The sequence below is a fragment of the Calliopsis andreniformis genome, chromosome 1 (genome assembly GCF_051401765.1).
Source record: "Calliopsis andreniformis isolate RMS-2024a chromosome 1, iyCalAndr_principal, whole genome shotgun sequence".
NCBI classification, from domain to species: Eukaryota; Metazoa; Arthropoda; class Insecta; order Hymenoptera; family Andrenidae; genus Calliopsis; species Calliopsis andreniformis.
In genome coordinates this window covers 7582810-7603904 of record NC_135062.1, presented here as the reverse complement: position 1 = coordinate 7603904, position 21095 = coordinate 7582810, and the positions used below count along the sequence as shown (strand labels likewise).

Here is a 21095-nt window from a genome sequence, read left to right as displayed (position 1 = left end):
AGAACTTTTGCTGCATTATAACTTGTGCAAATTATTAACATTTATTTTAGAATGAATTATTAAATAACGACATATACAGAAACTTGCAATTTTGTAACTTTTGAATCATTTCTTTGCTCAGAAAGATTTCATACTTTCCACAATATTTCATCGTCTGTTACATTTTTAATAGAAATACAAAATGTAAGTTTTTAATATGTCTATTGAAATATCAAATAAGAGTTCTAGAGTGATTTTCTAGCTGTGAATTAAAGTGTAAGTGTTTAGTTTTTGGATTGTAGGTTTCAGATATGAAACAGTTATAACGAATTTTATAAAAACTCTTTTATTTTTAATGTCCTATGCAATATCACATTTTACGTATATGTAATTCTTCTTACTTCAACCTATGTCAATGTATTCACTATCAATCATACATTCTCATTACACATACATACGTGCTCGTACTCAACCAAAATTTACAAACTATACTGTGGTCATTCGCGTTGTCTCTACAGTAATATTGTAAATAAATACAGGATATTAAGATGAGTCGAATGTGTAACTCAGAGCTGCTGCAACGCACTGACAATTACTTAAAAAATGGAAAGGTGCATTGTAGGGAGTAATCGTTAACTTATTGGAGTCTCCTGTGCCATTTCCTTAAGTCGTTGGTTGAATGTTTCACGAATCTCTTTGATCGGTTTCACCAAGTATATTGGTACGTCGTCGTCCCGTCTCTGCAACAAATTTATAAGAATTCATGATTCAACAATTTATTAATTCAAATTATTTTATTTTTATTTAGAGCTACCCTAATTCAGTTTCAACAACCCATTTGCAAAATAATATATGACAGGATATTAAACATATTGTATATCCTATACTAAACCACTTATCTAACTCATTGTCAGAAATATTCATTTCTTGAATCATCATTCATTTATAGTAATTATCTGAACTGTTTACAAATTCTCTCCTTTTTATCATGATATCCGAATATCAGCAGCTTATGACGCAAAAATTCGATATTTACCTGGAAGAGACATTCCCCTTCGAAGTCAACCAGCTTCTGCTTTCTTGCCCTGAGAAGCAGGCCAACGCATTTGTCGCTGATGTGAGTGTAAATGTTAAAGAGATCACCGAATGTGATCGCGGTGATCTCAGGTTGGTCCCGACATGGCGTGCCCTCTTGGTGAATGATCTCGCAGAGTTCGAGTATCTCTTTGAGAATATGTGCCGTGGCTTTACGACCGCGAATGTCAGTCAGGGATCCTGCTACTGGTCTGAAATGAACAAGCGTTTTGTTAATTCCATTATTAATAGAAACATATTTAAATTTATTCACTACTCAGTCTTTGAAGTAGAGTAATGTCTGCCTCATTCTACTGAAGTTTAGTATAAATATTAATGCCTTTGTGATGAACAACTTGAGTCAGTGTTGTTGCTATTGGTACTTGACACTTATAATAAAAATAAGTATGAAATAATCTGGGCAACTTTGTGCTTAAATAATCTTGTTTTATATGACTCACTTGAAACGATTGTGTAATGATTCGGTAAATTTATTCGTGAAGGATTGTTACAATTATTTTTCAAATTGCAAATGGACTTTTACTTTTCTGTCATAGTTAGGAAAACTACAGTAAAAAATTAGTAAAGTGTTAAAACTGGAAATGACACATAAGGATAAACTAGTTCCCACAATTGACTTATATACATAAATGGTGAATTAATTATTTCATACAAAAAACCGGAAATCTGTAACACATCTAGAGGTCACGGAAGGGTTAATAAAATATTCATAGCGATCGTTCAATTTCTGTTCCAACGTTTTAAATTATAATGTCACTTTTTCTGCGACATACCTGCCATATTCGTCCTTCGAGAATTTACGCTTCTCGATGTTTACACCAGACGTGAATGGATTTTTGCTTTGCATATCCTTGTGCTTATTCGCATACTGGTCGAACATCGCCACTTTGTCGCTGAGGGATTCCTAGAACACAGAATATGAAAATATTTATTGGAATTATTCTTTCGTGTTAAGCAAAGTTGATGTAACTATTTTTAACTGATGAATCAATCTATTTAATTTAATTAATTTAAACATTTCAATTGAAGCACAGTTCACGCGTTTTTATTTATGCATTTCAGTATTGATGATGTAAAAAATGATATTCAATGATAGATAATAGATCCTGAATAAGATAATAAAATATTACGACAATGTTTACGAACTGAGACGATTGAAACAACTTTTTTATATTATTAAACACGAAGATAGAATATTTGCTTGCAATAGAAGCGTCGTGTGGTCGAGGAAACACTGCTTCTGCATTGTTAGAAGCGACAGTGGGGCTTCTAATCCATTATGTCGCTGCCACCAAATAAATACCATACTTGGGAATACAAACACCCACACTCTTAAAAGTATTACGTTCTATCAGCAACTTCTATATTTTAAATAATATTAAGTTAAACGAGTAAACGTTAAATTTAAATACTCTCATAACTGATTTTGTAGAAAGTCTAATAATTGTCAAATATCCTATTATTACAAAAGTTGTAATCTTTACCAGAACTGTAAGAAATTGAATAAAGCATGTTCCACAACTTATGAACTAAAAAATTAAGTGATTAACTTCAACTATCTTGAATTTTTAATTAAAATATATCTTGTTGGGGCAATATCCTTTGAATTCTATGTGTAGCAGTGTTTAATCATTTTTATCTGCCAATTTCAAGACATAATGTCTGATTAAAACAGTTTAATTGAACTATTTGAAGATCTAGTATGGTATATTATGATAGAAATTTTCAATTGTATAGAAAGTAATTTGTAAATCCAATTTTTGATATATATTTTACGTTAATGTAGTTAAAAAGTAGACAGCGTTTCCTCGACTTCAGTGTCAGGGTGCGCCTAATCAGTGAGGTACATATATTGGAAGACAGCCAGGCTGGACCATTTAACCGACCCTGATGATAAAAGACAGCTCGATGGCATCCTGACAAATTTTCACCGCCATTAATGTCTCAGCATTCATACACTAGACGCGTGATCCTTTCACGAAAATTCCTTTCACAAATCAGTTTAGATCCACAGAGTGCAAAATATTTAGTACCTCCACCACTTATGCGAAAACAAGACATCGATTGATGTAACATATAACAGAAGACGTATCGATATGAAGTTAACTATGAACACAAATTCAAGAGCTCGTAAAACAAAAATAGGTTTCGTCAAATTTTACGATTTTCTTAATAAGAACATATTTTGGTAGTCAAAAAAGGGATTCACAAGGTGGAATCTATTCCATCAAAATCGCAGTATATGTACTACGATGAATATTTTATTAAAAGAGCATTAATCAGTTGAGCAAGGATGAAAGTTGTTATAGCGTCTTTGTTGCAATCTTAGAAAGGGACTCAGAAATTGACAAGAGTCATTTTTTCTGAGCTCTTCAAGTGTATTATAAGAATTCTGTATTCTGAATCCAAATTATTAAAACACATTTCAGTCACAGATTAGACCTCATTTCAATAAAAAATAAGATTGTACAGACAATCTACTCTATGTTCATTAGCTTAAAATTACATTAAACTGTATATCTGTAACAACCTCAAATAATATACCTAACTCAAACAAAAAAGAGTAATTAAAATTAGAAATTCTACAAGCCACCAACACCAAAATTTCAAGAATATATCTACAAATCCCAAATCATTCTCACGATCTGCCGAAGTAATTCAAACGAGGGGCACAACTGACCCCTGAAACCATGAACACGTTAACGCTAGTAGAAACGCGTGCCAAGTTCGCCGCCTCAGTAGAATAAGAATGCGTTAATCAGCCAGTCAAGTTCATTGTCAAACCTCGGTCAACGAAACTGCCACACAATTTACTAACTATCCCCAAGCTTCAACCATCTACTATCCAAACACTATCGATACACTGTACAACATGTATAGATACTCACGAACATAACTGAAGACATTGTCACACAGGAAACAGATAAAAAACGGAACGTAGAAGTAGACTAGTAATACTGTTCGGTCACGTTAAAGAAAAAAGCGAGGGAAATCTGGAAACTTTGCTCGCGGTGTTATCGCGGTGTCGAAAGTGTCCTGGTAATGTCTTGTCGACTCTCGCTCAGGGAGTACGGCGTCGCGACGCCGCGCGGCTTTTTATATAAGATGGTGGCGACGTCAAAAATCTCCCACCAAGAATTTCCGGAGGGCCGACTCGCCGGCCGAAATATTCGCGTTTGCGAGCCAATTCCTCCGCGAATCCGCCGGTTTTGATTGGTTGCCAACGACCGAGCCTGTGCACCGGAAATGATGAATCTCTGACCATGTCCTCTGATGCACCTCTGACCGAGTGACGGATTCATGAATGAATCTTCCTTGCTTCGGGAAGCGCTTCCCAATTTGTTCAAGCTTGGAATGAAATGTTGATTAAGTAGACATGAGTGGTGGGTTGTGAGTGGATTGCACAGGTTTGTGAATGTATGGGACATTTTAATGCAGAGGGGTGCAGAAATATGGGAAATATTTGGTGTGCATCTTGTAATGTTTAGAAGGCGAAGCTTTGTTTAGGATAGATTTCTTTAGGTGTTTTTATGAAAATATGTATTTGTATAAATATTCAGAGTATGATGATGAGCTTTGTTGTTTGTGGTTTTGGTTGGACCAAGTGGATGGATTGAATAGTAGAATTGTTTACCAGTAATTAATACTTCATGAATGAAGTAGATTCTGAGAAGTATGTAATTCAGTGAGATAATGTTCTTTTATTTTTTATTTTCTTCTATTCAGGGTTAATTTGAAACAAAATTTAGAACTTACCAAAATTAGATTCTTAAGAAATAATTGTGTCGGTCTTTTTAATGGATTAATGGTGGTTAAATAATTTGTTTCTTATATTCTGTATTCTGCTATAATTTGGTATCTCGAAAATTATTTTCTAAAAGCCTTTATAAAAAGTGCTATCTTTCTGAAAATTAAACTTATTTCGTAGTTAACCGACACAATTCTGCAAAAGCTACTGAACAAATTAATTTAAGGTTTCATATGAAAATACGAAACTAAAAGAGAACGACAATATTTCCAAGAATGAAATTAAAGCTTCCAGAAATACCGATGAGCTTATAAGGATTAAACATCATATTTCGGAAATTAATCAATATTTCTCATCTGACACATTTCTCGAGAACGTGTCCCTCTATAGCTTGAACAGGAATTGTAATAAATGTTCGTTTATTTAACTCGTAAGTTAGTTCAAACAAGCCAAATACATTGAGTGTTTGAATCTGTTCACGATATGGGCATCTGCGGCTAAGTGGAATTTCATCCACGCTGATATTTAAAATTAGCCAGGAATGCAAGCAAGGATTTGATCAAATGAAGCTTCAATCGCGGGTTCGAGTGTTTTCGCTTTTAAATGGGTATCACGTGATTTCTCGAAGCTCAGAGTTCTGTGAACGTAGATAAAATTTTAAATCGAGCTCCCACGACATTGCAGTCTCAAATTCCTGTATGACATCTCATTCGCTATTAATGCTATAGGTATAGAGTGTGAAATAATTTGTAATAGAAACAGATAGAGCATGACTACTTTTCCAAAAATAGATAAAATGAATAGAACAGAATGAATGAATGAATAGAATGATTCTTGGATAAGACTTCCTTTTCGAGAAAATTCGCTTTGATTCCTGTTAGATAGGGATCGAAATTTCGACCTTTTTCAAAAATTACAAAGTTTTTGAAAGTATATCGAATAATATCATTTTAATGTAAATGATACTTTAAAGTATCTTTAGGACATGAAATGTTAAATTGCTGGGTAAAGTCATTTTGTCGACTATTGTTTTACTAATTAACAGTTATATTTAATCAAGTAGGTGTAAAAGTAGGTTATCTAGTACACTGAACGTACTTTTATAGTTACATAAGTAGAAGAGGATAAATTTCCTTGTACTGCATTAACTAGTAGAAACTTCAAAGTTTAGTAAAAACGATGGCCTCTTAGAATATCGAAGATCACCTTCATTAATTTGATTCATAATTAATAAAAGTGCCAAGAAATGTGTAAGTACACATGGGTGTCCTACACAGTGTAACAGTAACATATGAAGAAAGTCGTATAAAAACTGATTTGCAACTTGTAAAGTGAGTCTTGCAAACGATACTCAGATGCACATCAAAATTACGCTCTTTGCCTATGTAATATACCAATTATTTTACAATAATTGCATTAAGGATCACCTCGAAAACTGGTCACCTAAATTCAAAGATGGATACCTAGAAAAATAGTAAAATATCCTTTAGTGAATTAAATAGTAAAATACCGCAGCCTATTTTCTATAAGACTGAAAAGCTGTCGATATTACACATGGTGCTCCAATTATACCGCAACGGTGGCGTCTGCTAAATTGGCGCGGTCCACGTGACGATCGCATGACAATTTAGGAAATTCTTCACGCGGCCACGCTGCCAAAAAGACACCAGAACGAGTGGCACTCGTTTAACGAGGGTATCGCATAGTCGTAGCCTGATCTCCCAAATTAGCTTTCGACAGAGAGCGGTTTGTCACTGACAAAGTGACGATATACGAGCTGGACCCGACAGGGAAGCGCGTTAAGGTGCGCATAAATCAAGGGACCAGATATTTCACGATGATCTTCGATACGACGACGGTATTTATCGATTTAGTCTCGAGCACCGCGGAATGTTGCTACGTATTTCGAAGTTGGAAAAAGTTTGGAGTTCGTTTGTACTTGACAAACGTTAGGCGCTGTGTTGTGATAACAGTAGCCATGTTTTTGAAGATTTTAATCTTGTTTTATACATATGTATATTGAGGTGAAACTTTAAACAGAATATGTGTATACGTATGTACATGTGTATATTATATTGTAGGCAAATGTTGCTATTATATTTTTTAATTTATTTTTTATGTATTAATTGTTCAATTTTTTAAGTAAATTCGAATATAGTTATTTTTTAGAGAGCTTAATACATTTATATAACACGTATGTTACATGTTACACTTTTCATTGAATTATTACAGATTTATATCTATATAGTACAAAATGAATATTTTAGTAAACATGGACAAGTAGAGATACTTAATGTTTTTAAATAATTATTTGAACATTTTTTGCCATTTATTTTCTGTCCTATTCTTTAATTTAAATATCAAGTTAAAGGAATGTGTCAAAAATGTATATTGTTTGTTAGCTTACACTTTAGAAAAGAGATAGTGTTCGAAAATACTACCGTTTACAGAATTTCTATTTTTTATTTTTAATAGATTGGAAACACGAATAGAGCTTTATGGCAATCGCATATCTAGAGGGAACACACTTCACATCCACCAAGCTAATAGTTCACGAGCTTATATCAACTAACAAACGCGCTGAACCAATTTTAGTAACAGATACAATTCGAAATTCCGTAATAAGTACTTCGTTCAACACCCTGTAAAATTAAACAAACCACGTTTATGTACGTACAACGAATTATAGCTATCGATATTACTCAAATAGTAACTAAGCTTATTTGGAATCCCTTTTGTATATATATTTTTTTTGTAGATTAGAGTCTGCTAGTGATAAAAATTGTCTTTCTTTAGAATCAGAATCATAGATATAATTTTCTTCATTAATAATTAATTGCATCATTTGATAATACATTCCAACAAACTTATTTTCGAACCTATTATTGAATATTCTACTGAAACATGTAAAGCATTATTATAACGCTTTTACATTTGATCCAATTTTATTTTGAACTCATACAATAATACCTTTGTTTGTATCAATCATTAAAAGAATTCATAAATTCGTTAAAAACATAATATCTTTAAACTTATTAATGACATTCTTTAGACACTCTTACACGAAACAATGTTTGTTACCAGTACGTCACTATGAAAAGAGCTAACAATAATAAATAATTCATTAATTCCAGCGGGATAGACTCTTCACTACAATAATTGTGCAACATAGCGTAATAAGAGAAAGTAAATGTAATATAACATAATACAAAAAATAAAAAATCCTGTTAACCATTCCTAACAACCCTGCCTTCAAATACATTTTTAACGAAAGACACGAAAATTTCTATGACAAGAAACCCAACCTGCCATCTCCACCCAGCATCAGCCTCAACAATTATTTATCCTTATCTTTTAAAGAAACCGCAGCTATAAAACACAAACAAGAAACAATAGCCCCAAGAATCATCAAAACTCCTATAATGAATACAGAACTAAGAGACACTAAGAAAAACCATAGATGCAATTTTGAGCATGAAACAAGAAATCTTAGAAATTAAGAATACGAACTTACACTACAACAAAATATAGTAAAACGCCTCAAAATTTGACCCAGAAGAAGAATACGCTATGATAACAAAATACAAGATAATCAAACAACACCTATCAAATAAAATCTCTATTTCCATGTCATCTACACAGATTCTATGAGTGTAATCCAAGCTCTAGTTAACCTTCAGAAAAAATAGAAAAATTGCGTACACAAAAAAGCCAGCGTCAAGTGTTCTCAAAATTAAAAAACTTATTGCAACAATTAAACACCACACTTCATTAAAAATAATAGAATTAACCACGGGTCACCCAAAACATGCAATTCAAAGTTCCCTAACTCTTCACCCAACAACCTGTAAAGCCAAAACGTCCCGCATCCAAGTAGAATGAATCACTGGTCGAAATTACTCGAATCGCGTGCCCCTTTGAAAAAGCCTGATGGATTCTGACGTGTCTCGAATAAATTTACCCCGCGAGACGTCCACCCGCTCCCCACTCGGTGACTATATCATCGAGGAATTTTGCGTGTGCATGTATACTATTATAGTCGAGGAGCAACAACGGGGCCATTGACGTAGTCGTTCATTGATGGCCGCGGCGGACGACGCAGAAACGGATCTAAATCCGCGCTTCCGTCGCGCGACGCTCACCCACCCGCTCGAGAATGCTCCTTTTACGGTTTCACGAGCAGAGGCGACCGAGAGATACTTGGACCGCGCTCGAAGAGCTTCACGCTAAAAGAAGAATGAGCAGGAGTTACTTGGAACGTCGCGTATGCACGAGCTGACACGATTGTTGGTAAGAAAGTCTGTTTACGCTGACATGACGGAGCAACCACTGAGCTTTCGTTGGATTCGGGGAACCTGGGGTGCTCGATTTGGTGGATCCAGAGCTGGGGAAAATGGCTGTTTGAAATAGAAGACTGTGATAAATACTTCTGTTTTGTTAAATGGTACATGGCAATGTGAATAAAATATTTCTTTTGGATAATTTTTATGGATGAAATGAGTAGTGTTTTTAAATACATAGATGCATGATAATGAGAATTAAATATTTCTTTTGGATAATTTTTATGGATGAAATGAATAGTGTTTCGAATACGTAGTTGGTTCAATGTAACACTTAGGGATAATGTACTCTGTTGTTGCAATCATGTTTTTCTTTGTTTTCCCAATTACAGATAACGAAGACAGTTCACTTATTTATTTAGAATAAGAGTTAATTTATTTAGAATATTTACTTTACAAAACTAAAACTAAAGATTGAATCATATACAGGGTGTTCGACAACAAATGTCAGAAATTTTGAAAGGTGATTCTACATATTAGGATAAAACGAAAATTGAGAATAACGAAATTTTGTTTGAGTTTTTGTTTCAGAGTTATTAATTGTTGGAAAATTATTATGATCTATCTGAAATACGCGTGAAATGTGTCTGACTCTGAAGTTATTCTACTGTCAGCGGGCATTGGTCTGGTCACTCTGGCCAGGCGCAGCGAAGTCAGTAGAATAAGTCTTAAGGCAGACACATTTCACGCGTCTCAGCTCGTAAAATTTCTGACACCTGTCGTAGAACAGCCTGTACATTTTCGGTAGAAAATTTTAACACAGATAGGGTAAAGTGCTCAGTAGCTGGCATTGACTCAATCATCAATAGTTTCTATGAGTTCAATTTAAAATTAAGACCCTAATTTTTAAATTAGGTATACTTTAGTTTACTAATCAGTTATTTGCTAATCAATTTCTATTTTCTATTTTATGAACAATGAATAACATAGAATAAAACCGAATAATTAAAATATCAAAGAAATATAATTTTCTCGAAATAATTCGTTTCAGAACACAATTATTTCTTTCACAATGCAAAAATTCTAAATTCTAATACATTTCTAAATGTATTTTGTGTTTTCATCTATAGCCCAAAAAATAATCAAAAGTAGATGTTTTTCGTTACATTTTTTAAAGAATGTTTAAACAGGTGAAATCGACATGTAAAAACAAACATAATTACATAATTAATTAAACCTGTTCAAGACATTAGAAAAAGTATATTATTTTTTAGTAACAGTTTCTTGTACTGACATGTAAGATACTTATCCCTTATATTACATACACGTAGGACTTCTCTAATCCTATTTCAAAGTGGTAATAAATACCATTTTATTCTATGAATAATTCCGAATAAAGAATAACATTCTAGCACCACAGATCAGAAATTAGTACATGTGAAATTTACTATAATTCTCCTTATATATTCTACAAGTCTAGTTCCAAGACAGCCAACAAGTGTTTGAACGTGTCAAGGCTCCTTATTCACAAGCAGAAAATTTGCGAGACAGGATATCGATGTTTAATCGCAACAAAGCCAATCCCTAATCTTTAAACCCATTTCATAGAGATGTAGGGAAAATATTTACCCAGCACAATTGAAGAGGCATAGTGTTACGTGTCTCTTACAGTAGAATTTATTTCAAGCCACTTGAGGAATTTGTTATCAAAATACGAGCTGCGTCGACGTAGTAAAAATATCTATCGCTACGTCAGAGAATCTTTGGACCGAATATCGCGAGGGAATGTGCACCTTGGATTCATTCGTCACGGCTAAATCGCGGGAAATTAGGCAGATACTAGTATAGGCCTCGCGACACTCGAACGGAAACGTGGATTAATGGTTTACCATTAATTTCTATGATTAATTGTTTTACTAAATTTTAGTGTACATATGTTTCATCGCGTTGACTGGAAAATGGTGTAGCAATTTTTAAAGAGGTATTAATTACTATCTTTTATAACTTAAGAAAGTTATGAAAAATGTGGATGACACGTAAGGAATTAGAAACTAAACTAATCCCATGAATAATAACTTAACGTTTCATTGAAAAATCTAAAATTTCTAAAAATCTAAAATTTCTTGATTAATTTAATATACCTATCGTAATGAATTTTTGTACTAACAAATTTTTCTTTTCTTCCCATGTTATTTCTAGAATGAACTTGTATAGTATGTTATATAAGCAATATAACAGTAGATGTAACGTAATAACAAAGTTGCAAGTGCTATTCAGATGTGAAATGCACTCTGGCTGCCCGACAAATGATGGATACTTCTACTTACAGGCGCGCGAGCTCAGTCCAAGTTCCACTCACGCGTGAAACTAACTAGTAACTATAGCTCTTGTTCTTGTTGCTGTGCATGTGAACATTAGTTTATCGTTATTTCGTTACACATATTTGACACGTGTTTTATAAACGTAAATAAAATACGAAAAGAAGAACAGAGTAAGGTAAAGTGCTTCATTGTGAATATGCAGATATAAATATTATCTGATGAAATACTAGGTACTTTCACTCACGGCTGAATAAAACAAATAATTACTTAAACTATACTATAACAATATTCAGGAAAATAAGTTGAATGTTTCCTCAGTTTTTATTTTAATTCATGTGAATGAAAGAAACGTTTAAACTGTTATAGTAATAAATCTATGGATGCTGAATTAATTTTTTGAACATAACATGTTTCAATTGTTTTTAACGTACATTTCGCTTTTCTCTGTACAGAAGTGTTTTCCTTGGCCAGATCATTAAGATGTAGAATCCCTGGACATCAAATAGGGAAACTTGCCTTTAGTTTAAATGCGCATTGAAGAAATTTCAAATTGAATTAAATCGCGACGTTTCAAAATGATTGATAACTAGACTGTGAACTTTTATGCAATTTAAAATTTTTATAAACACAGTTAAAAAAGTAGAACCAAAATAAAAATCCCTTTATCTTCCTACTATTATAATTTGCAATTTAGTTTTCATATTCTGTACATTTTTTAATATTATGTAGGAGGTCTCTAATTTTTTACACAACATTTATCTTCAAACGACAAGTTGACACTCTATAAATAAAATACATCTTTTTTTAAATTCGTAAACCAACAACTTTCTATTTGAGTCTTCAAGGAAGTTCAGTTTGTATGTTCGCAGAAGCTACAGATTGAACGCCACGAAGGATTAAATTGAGAAATGAGAATTGAACGACAACACGAACCAACAGACACCATCCCTGTCCTTCTAGCATTATTACAAAGTTTCTAAAATTAATATTAAGGAATTCGAACTCGAGATACCGCTTTATTTGAAATTCTCATCGGCGACCTTCGCGGTGGCAATGCTCCTGGAGATTCTTCTCGTTCCCCTACCGACGAAAAAAGAATAGAAAGATCTAAAAAGAAATACGAATGTATACAACAAAACGGTTTGGAATGTCGTAGTGAAGTTAACGTAACGCACGGGATCAGGGGCCGAGCATGTGCAAGATATAAATAATTCCAAAAGCCACGAGCTCGAGCTCGTGCGATTCTTGGTTTCGTTTGAATGAAGATGATACGCGTCCTTGTGCTGCATACGAGTGACAGAAATAAATTTCACGATGGCAATTAGCAGACATTAACGAAGGTGACGCATATAGATTTCGCGACTTTTTTTTATCACTCAAAGAATTACTGTCACATGTTACTGTATCGTGCAATCTGCGTACTTCATTAATAAATCTTAGGAAAATTTAATTGTAGTGTAAATTTTAATAATGTATTTTTCAGAGTTTTTCAGCAAAATAGATTTTTTGTGCTATATATATACAGTGGCTTGTTTAAAAGCAAATTAAAATTTATGTAGAGAATTTATATCTACGTTTATATATTTAAATTTTTAAGAATGTTCAAAATTCAACAGTTTTCGATATGATATATGTATTGTGTTATCAGTTTTCAAGTATTAATACTATTTTTAGACAATCTATATTTATGTACAAAAAAGTATTCAAATTCAAATACTGTTTGCTAGAGTATAATTGTGTTAAATAAATATTCATTATGAAATTGTTTATAATAAATACCGAGGTGAGAAACTCTTTTGCATAAGCAATATTAAGTGAAATTAAAAAATAATTAGGTATTTCTCTATCCGATATCTGTTTAAATTAATTTATCTGTCAATGATACCTCAGGAAGAGACTATAAGTATTAAAAACAGATGAAATTGACTAATTTGTACCTTAAATAAAATTTTAGATGTAAGATACTTAGCTCAATTGATTTTTAAACGTACATGTAGAAAATTATAGAAAACTGTATTGATATCTTAAATGTCTGGCTACTGACGGTCCTGTTTCTCCTTATAACTCTATCCTTTCAAAGCAAACATTAATCGCTCAAAGTTTTTAATACCTTTATGCCAATCATTAATGAATAATTCACTAGTTTGGTTACATACATAAAAAATTGTCACAAGAATACAAAATTTGATATTAATGACATTAGAATGTTAATTACACACTACACACAAAGAATCATTTCTAATGACAAACACATTTGAATTACAAATCATACCACTGAATCAAAATACTATTTTTCATTTTCAAACGACTAATTAACAAACCTACATTAAACAAGTCTTCCTTTCCTCGACCTAAGAAACAATTCAAGCCCAAAAATTCTTAGGCCATTTATTCCTACCTCAATCTCTTACACTAATTAAACGTCAAAGTTTCAAATTTTCCTCCTAAATTAATCAAAATTTATAACTTTGCGAAAATTTCAGACGTTCTCGAAGTCCTCGCCAAAACGACGAAAATTCCTCGAGCTATAGCTTAACCAGCTCGCCCGATCTAAAATTAATCCATTTGAGCCACATTACGAACGACATTAACTTGTAATCATAAGCGAACGAGACAAGAGATCGGTCGTCTCTGTCTGTCTCCAATTAAAATCCAAGACGAATATTTGCTCGTCGTCGAGCAATTTCTCGGATAATCGGGAACTGCGTCGCGGTTCGACACTTGCTGGCACACGCCGCGCGGTTTCGAAGTAATTAGGCGAAACCGCGTCAAAGGAATTACATAATCCCGGCGAATTTGAGTCATAAAACTTGCTAGATGACACTGGGCTGCGACTCAGATCGTCTTCCTGCTGGCTGTACCCCCACGAGAACCGAGAATGGCGAAATAAGCGAAAACCTCTGCGGCGGAATTTCTTCTCAGGACCAAGAACAAGATGTATTATAAATAAATCTTGGATAGAAACGCTTTGCGCGAAAAAAAAAGAGGTGATATATTTCGAACGTCCGAGCTGAAAAGAATAGAAGCGAGAAGAGAACAATGTCTGGTATGTTGCTCGAGTTTCTAGCTGGTTTGATATACTTCTCTCTATGTCTGTGATTTGTAGCAAGCTTTGGGTTATGTAATTCTTTGTATGAAACTTAAGTAGAAAGGGAGAACACATGCTTTTTGTTTCAAGCTTCATCTGGATTTAGGAATCATAAAGTTCCCAGTTTTTAAAAGTTTGTCGAGTAGACTATGGAATTTTATGCAATTTTGATGTTTTTATAAATTGAGTTGAGGAAATGGAAGGTAATTAGAAATTGGCTTCGTTTTTCAAATACCATAATTTAGACTCTATTTTTCATCATTTCTATGGTTTTGAATATTATATACACTCTGTTATTTGTTACACTCTTCAAATTGCTATAAATGCATGAAAGTCTGCAGTCTACTCATGAGACTGTTATGTGATGTCTGTCCATTACTTGTTGTTTCTACTTAGAGTACGAGATTTATAATATTCATCATAGCATGGGTGAATTCACGAAAGTCTGCAATGTTTTTTGTTTCAAGCTTCATCTGGATTTAAGAATAATGAAGTCTCCAGATTTTAAAAATTCATCGTGTACACATGAGACTGTCATGCAATGTCTGTCCATTACTTGCTGTTTCTACTTAGAGTACGAGATTTATAATATTCAATCAATCAAGAGAGTCCACATTATATGTTTCTTATTTTATTAAGAATGCTAAGTCTCTCCATCGTCACATAATTAAATTCCTTAATCGCTTTGATTATACTAAGAAGAAACAAGTTATTTATATTGGAAAGACACAAGGAGTAACTTTCCATAGAGAATCGTCGCTATTTAAAACCGAAAGGCGTAAATTATACATTTTCTTATTGCTTTTTGTGAAACGACTTGTCATGTTATCGTGACAGGAACTGGACCGTTGTCATCCAATGAAAAGAGGAAATTATGTGCTCCGTCTGGACAAGGGTGAGCATTGGCGCCTGACCAAGGTCATGGCTAAAGAAACTGCGACCTTTTGGCTGTGCGATGACCTTTTTCTGAAGATGTTCTTGAAATATCTTCTATAGGGTTGACCTTCATATGAACATCTGGTGCTAAAGAATCTATGTATGCATTGTGTGCGCATAAATGATACAAATGGGAGCAGTATCATTCATCAAACCGCTGATCAGCTAGACTAGCCAAAGATGAGAAAGACGGACGAAATAAATGTCATTAGAAAAGCCAACTTGTACAGCTGAATATTTACAAATTTGAATATTTTAATATTTAAGTATTAAAAAATTCAACTACTAAAATTGAAAAAATTTTACATTCACATACTCAAAACTTGAATATTCAATTACGCAAATTTTAAAATATTCCGTCATTCTATTATTTAATTATCCGATTATTTGAACGTTAAGCTTCAAATATTAATAAATTCAAATATTTAAATACTTAACTTTGTATATTGGAAGAATAATCATGAAAACTGTTAATATTGATAATATTTTTGATTTTTGAAAATTTAAACATAGGTACTCACAAATTAGGGTAATTATGCCTACGTATATTGAGATATTTGAAAATAAAAATTTCTTAAACACTTCACTGATTACAAGTATTCTACAGAATGAAATAAACAAATATTTAGACAGTCAAGAATACTAAACTTGCACATTTCAGAGGCATATCTATTCAAGCACGCAGATACATATACCTACTTGCATATTCTAATACCAAAACATTCAAACATGCAGGTACTATATTATAACATTCAAAAGCTTAAATCTTCCTATACTCAAATACCTGTGTACACATTCATACATACTCAAACACAATATTACAAAATATAGTGTTCGATAGACATAACAAATATAATATTTCAAAGCCTAAGTATTCCAACTGTGTAAGCTTTATGCAAGACGAAAACATGAAACAGCCTGTTCCAGTCCTAATAGAAAGACTAATCGACACGACAGAGAGATAATTACGCCTGAAATCGTCTCCTATTTCGAAGCAGGTGGCTCGCGTCCAGGTGAAAGAAACGTTGCACGTGGACCCGTTTCTCGCAAATTCCGTTCAGTGACTAATGCAACAGCGACTGCCAAATGGCTCGCGCGTCTGTCAGGACGATAATCTTCGAGCTCCGATGGACAAGTGTCGGCTTCGTGTCGTTGACACTGCTTGGCCGTGCAGCGTTCATCGCAAATTTCTTCCTTCACGAAACGGAATAATAGACGCGACGCTACTACGCTCCGCGTTGCGAATGCTAGATTGCACATTCACGAGCGCTTCACGTGCAGCAAAACGCGAACCGCGGCCTTGGCGGGCTGCACATAACTGTACGACAAAACACGAATGTTAGGTGAGACGCGTGTGACTTGAAATCGAAGCATTCGTGAAAGTAGTCACGAGGAGGAATTCCTAGGTTAGAAGATTTTCTGATCAAGCTTAGGTGTATTTCACGTTTATACTAATCCATTGAGGACCAATGTTGTAATATTTTATTTTAATAAAATTATGCCTACGTATGTTGAGATATTTGAAAATAAATATTACTTAAGCACTTCACTGTGCTTAATAGTGTTCACTGTGTGTAATATTTTATTAAAATAAAATTTAATAAAATTTTATTTTATTTTATTTTAATAAAATTTTATTAAATTGTATTTTATTTTATTATAATAAAATTTTATTAAATTGTATTTTATTTTATTATAATAAAATTTTATTAAATTTTATTTTATTTTATTTTAATAAAATATTACACACAGTGAACACTATTAAGCACAGTGAAGTGCTGTAATATTTTATTTTAATAAAATATTTTACCTTAAATTCAGGAAGAATATTTTACTTTAAATTCATGAGAGATTTGAGAGTTTGGAAAGTTTGTATCTTCCATAATTTGAAGATTTGAAACTTGATTTATATTCGAAAATTTTAAGCTTCGTGAGGGTTTAATAATTCCGTAAATCGATAATTTGCTAACTAGATCATTAGAAAATTTGAGTATATGGATACTTGAATACTTAGATACTTTCACGTTTAAATGCTGCATTATTTGAATATTTGCATTTTCAAATGTTTCGAATAGCTTTTAGTTAAAATGCTGCAAATCTTAAATTTTTAATATTTTTAAGTCATTATCATTGGACAAAACTACTTTAATGTTTAAAGTATTATCGTTTATTGTTAACATCCAATGATCTATTATCTCAAATAAGACAAAAACATAAATAATCAATTAACTAGTTGGTAAGCAAATAATCGGTATATAGTTATATGATTTTTCTTCTTTCTCAAATTCAATGATGTAATAATATCTACTTTATTATTTACAACATAAGTTGTGTCATGAATATAATTCATTGTTACAAGGTAAGTAGCTAAAATATAATTGTTGGATTCAGGGAGCTTCTCTCATAAGTTACTGTATCATTTATTAGCCTGTATTTCTTATTAAGGAACTTATAACAAAAAACGATCATCGTCAATTTTTACCTTTTTCCAAGAGAACAAAAAACACTCTACTTTTTAAAATTCTTCTTTAATGCATTAAAGCTTTTTAACTAAATACTTATCATACTGCATACATCTGACATAGATTCCACTATACTATGACTCTGACTTGACACCACTTAAACGCACCTTTACAAAAACAAATCTTAAGCTTTGACAAAGATGTCTTCATCATAAGGTCCTCAATTGATCATTTTCATTAAAGTATTAACATTTTCAGGTCCCTTTACTCCCACCCATTAAAAAGCTAACTCACATCTCCACAAAGCCTCAAATTCCCTCATTCCCATTACCCTTCGAAGCCAGCAAAGAGAACCAAAAATAAAAAACCTCAAACGAATGGCTCATGGAATGCTCCACATGTTTTCATTTTGAGCGACGATCTGCACGACGAAAATATCGACGACACGTCAAACGCTCGAACCTATCGAAATAACAGATGAATCGTGGCTAGAAGGCAAAGAAGACAAGCGGACGTAGAGCAGACGCGGAAATCGCTCGACGATTGGTTATTTCGGTGCCACGTTCGCTATTTTCGCCTGATTCGCGTCACGGCTCACGCTTCCAACGAACAAATCAGCGAAATTCGCGTGGCAGACCTCACTCTCTACGAGCCTGCGGCTTGCTCTACGGATATCCGTCCTGGGAAGTAAACAAACACGATGTTCCTGGTAAAACGGAAGCTCGAGCGGAATGTTTGCACGGAATGTAGGTCATGGTACCGATTCAGGATCCACGAAGTTCCTACGAAGCTGTAATATCTCTTGTTTCATGGAAATTTCACAGTCAGATAAGCTACAACTACGAATGATCTTTATACGTTTATGTGAGTAGCTTTGGTTGAGAGATTGCGAGGGAATGAGACATCGATTGAAGACTGCGTCATTTCTGCAGAGATAGAATTCTGTCCTAGAATTGATACATGGAATTGAATGAAAGATGAGACCCAAGGTGCTAGATGGGACTTTGGTATACCAGTGGAGGTAAGATATTTCTTTATTTTGAGCCTTTTTTATATAAATTTTACTTTTCAGAACTGGGGTAAGATATTTCTTTCTTTTGAGACTTTTTATGTGTATAAATTTTTCTTTGCGTGAGGTTGTGACTTTAAGCACGATTAATGTGTGTAGGTCGTGGATCTCGATAGTGGTGCCATTGATATTCGTAAAAGTATTGAATCTAAGAGTCCTAAGGTGATGTGGGTATGCAGATGTCCTAAATCTAGGGGTTAATAGAAAGCATTATGCTTTAAATAAAATAATAATGGACTTGTGGAATATAAGCACGATCTTTGGACCCAAAAGGTTCGATAAAGACACACCCAGAGACATGAAATTATGCACAAGTCAACTTTGATTTGAGTCTCTGATTTAGAATTCTCTGACAAACTTTCTCAAGCTTCCAAAAATTGTCTGAAGACAATAATTCATGATTCAAAGATATATCCTGAAGACGCAAGATAACGAAAAGAACTTTTGAAGTACTTACTTCACATTAATCTGAAAATATTATTCAACAATTTAAGAATCACCTATTAAACAAGATTACATTGAAATTGAAATTTTCGATTATTATTGCAAGTGTACATATGAAACTAAAATTTTGCTCCAAAAGTACAGTGAAAAATTTAATTATACACATGCGCTTTTTGTTTATTTTTTCAGACCGTAAGTGCAACAATTATTTAGGATTTCGTGTTATTATAATTACAGTTGTGTTATTAATACAATAACGAAGTTACGAAATTATTTAATTTGTGCGAAATTGTTTTCAGTTTTGAAGTCGTGTGCGCAAGATATTTTAATTAATTAAAATTTTTTAGCCATGGGATATAATTCTTGATAATATTCATGAGTATTGATGACCAAATATTATTGTTCATTTTCACAATGCTTCATCATCCTACGTGCCATACACAACGCGAGTCTATACAGTCATTGAACAATAATTCATTCAAGCAACAATAAATCTACGGGATAACTAATGAAGCATTCTCTGAAAGCAATCGAATGATACTACGTGTAGAGTATACAGAATAACTGTATAAAAATGAATTTAAAACTTAACAAGTAACGTGAGTATTTTAGGAACATACACATAAAATATTTGCATTATTTAAGAATTATAGTCTTCTTTATACTATTTAATTACTATTTGACAACTTTTTAGTACACAATCGATTACATAAACACTAATATAGATAATTTCTATTCTATTCTATCGTGTCCTATTTAGTTTTCACAATTTTTGAATAAAGTGTCGAACTTTTACACCATAATATGATATTATACCACATACGTATCCATTTTAGTATTATTCACAATTTTTGAAGTCGTATCTACGTCATCGATTTATTTCATCACTAATTCTGAAGGTTCCAATACTGCAATAATTTCTAAATATATACATTTAGGATTTTTAATATTCTTCTTTTTATAGATCTTTATTTTACCAAGCCAGTTAATGATGATGAATAACATCGTTATAGAATCAAACATAATCCACGCATGGTACAAATACAGTGACTGAAGAATGTTAGACAACGAAACGAACAATGGAAGCGCGAAGACTTTGTCATTGAAAGGTTGCCGACCGTACGTAGACAGATCATATTCTCTTCGACGACGACACAAGAGGAAACTCAACTTAAGATATCCACTGACCTCCTCAGAGTCGTAACAGCAATCCATCTTAATCCAAAAAAGAGGACCAGTCAATCGTAGATATCGAAGAATAACGAAGAAACGATATTTTCTTAGTAACTTCTACAATGGAGACCGACGTTGGTTCACAATGACTTTGTCACGACTGCACGATGTTATTTTCGGCAGAGGAAGCACGTGGTTTAGCCGACATCTTGCTCGGAAAATTCAAATTGTCTTTACTAGAGTATTATCACTCAAATATATCTAGAATTCAGTAACTGTAACTTATTAATAATAAATATTAAGATATAGGTATATTTAATGAGGAATTGGTAAATATTTGTAAAGTAATGGATTTTTGGTAAGAAAATTTAACAATTATTTACCACATCGATATTGCATTGCTTTGTTGGTTTGTAAATATTGTGCTGGTTTTCAGTTTTCATTACAAGCAATAATTATTTGCAATAATGAATTGTTACTGTTTAATAAATCATACTGCT

The 21095-nt window shown here is 33.0% G+C and overlaps 1 protein-coding gene and 2 long non-coding RNA genes across 8 annotated transcripts; 2 read left to right on the top strand and 1 right to left on the bottom strand.

Annotated features, from left to right (window-relative positions):
- Positions 1-306: 306 nt before the first annotated feature.
- Positions 307-20747, bottom strand: LOC143188035 (actin-binding Rho-activating protein). 2 transcript variants are annotated; one of them, XM_076392065.1, is made up of 4 exons: positions 20611-20747; positions 1848-1978; positions 1016-1265; positions 307-719 (listed from the first exon to the last, which is right to left on the bottom strand). In XM_076392065.1, exons 1-4 carry the CDS (start codon positions 20635-20637, stop codon positions 612-614), a joined length of 516 nt encoding a protein of 171 aa, XP_076248180.1. In that variant the 5' UTR covers positions 20638-20747; the 3' UTR covers positions 307-611. The 2 variants fall into 2 exon arrangements, with proteins under 2 accessions (XP_076248180.1, XP_076248188.1); XM_076392073.1 differs by lacking the exon at positions 20611-20747 and adding an exon at positions 3963-4144.
- On the top strand, positions 8643-20982 carry LOC143188048 (uncharacterized). Of its 4 annotated transcripts, none has more exons than XR_013003457.1 (5): positions 8643-9266; positions 18168-18930; positions 19078-19614; positions 19770-20021; positions 20387-20982. It is a non-coding gene; the product is annotated as an uncharacterized LOC143188048 (long non-coding RNA). The 4 variants fall into 4 exon arrangements; XR_013003452.1 differs by lacking the exon at positions 8643-9266 and having other exon boundaries at positions 17765-18773; positions 18842-18930; XR_013003451.1 differs by lacking the exon at positions 8643-9266 and having other exon boundaries at positions 17765-18930.
- LOC143188056 (uncharacterized) lies at positions 13912-15583 on the top strand. 2 transcript variants are annotated; one of them, XR_013003461.1, is made up of 2 exons: positions 13912-14469; positions 15349-15583. It is a non-coding gene; the product is annotated as an uncharacterized LOC143188056 (long non-coding RNA). The 2 variants fall into 2 exon arrangements; XR_013003460.1 differs by having other exon boundaries at positions 14979-15583.
- Positions 20983-21095: the final 113 nt, after the last annotated feature.

Bases quoted from the DNA above. Each gene is read 5' to 3' on its own strand.
- LOC143188035 (XM_076392065.1), bottom strand. From the start codon at position 20,637: ATGGATTGCTGTTACGACTCTGAGGAG. The intron at 1,979-20,610 runs GTCAGTGGATAT...TCTGTGTTCTAG, and splicing joins GCTGTTACGACTCTGAGGAG to GAATCCCTCAGCGACAAAGT. The intron at 720-1,015 runs GTAAATATCGAA...AATTTGTTGCAG, and splicing joins AAGGGGAATGTCTCTTCCAG to AGACGGGACGACGACGTACC.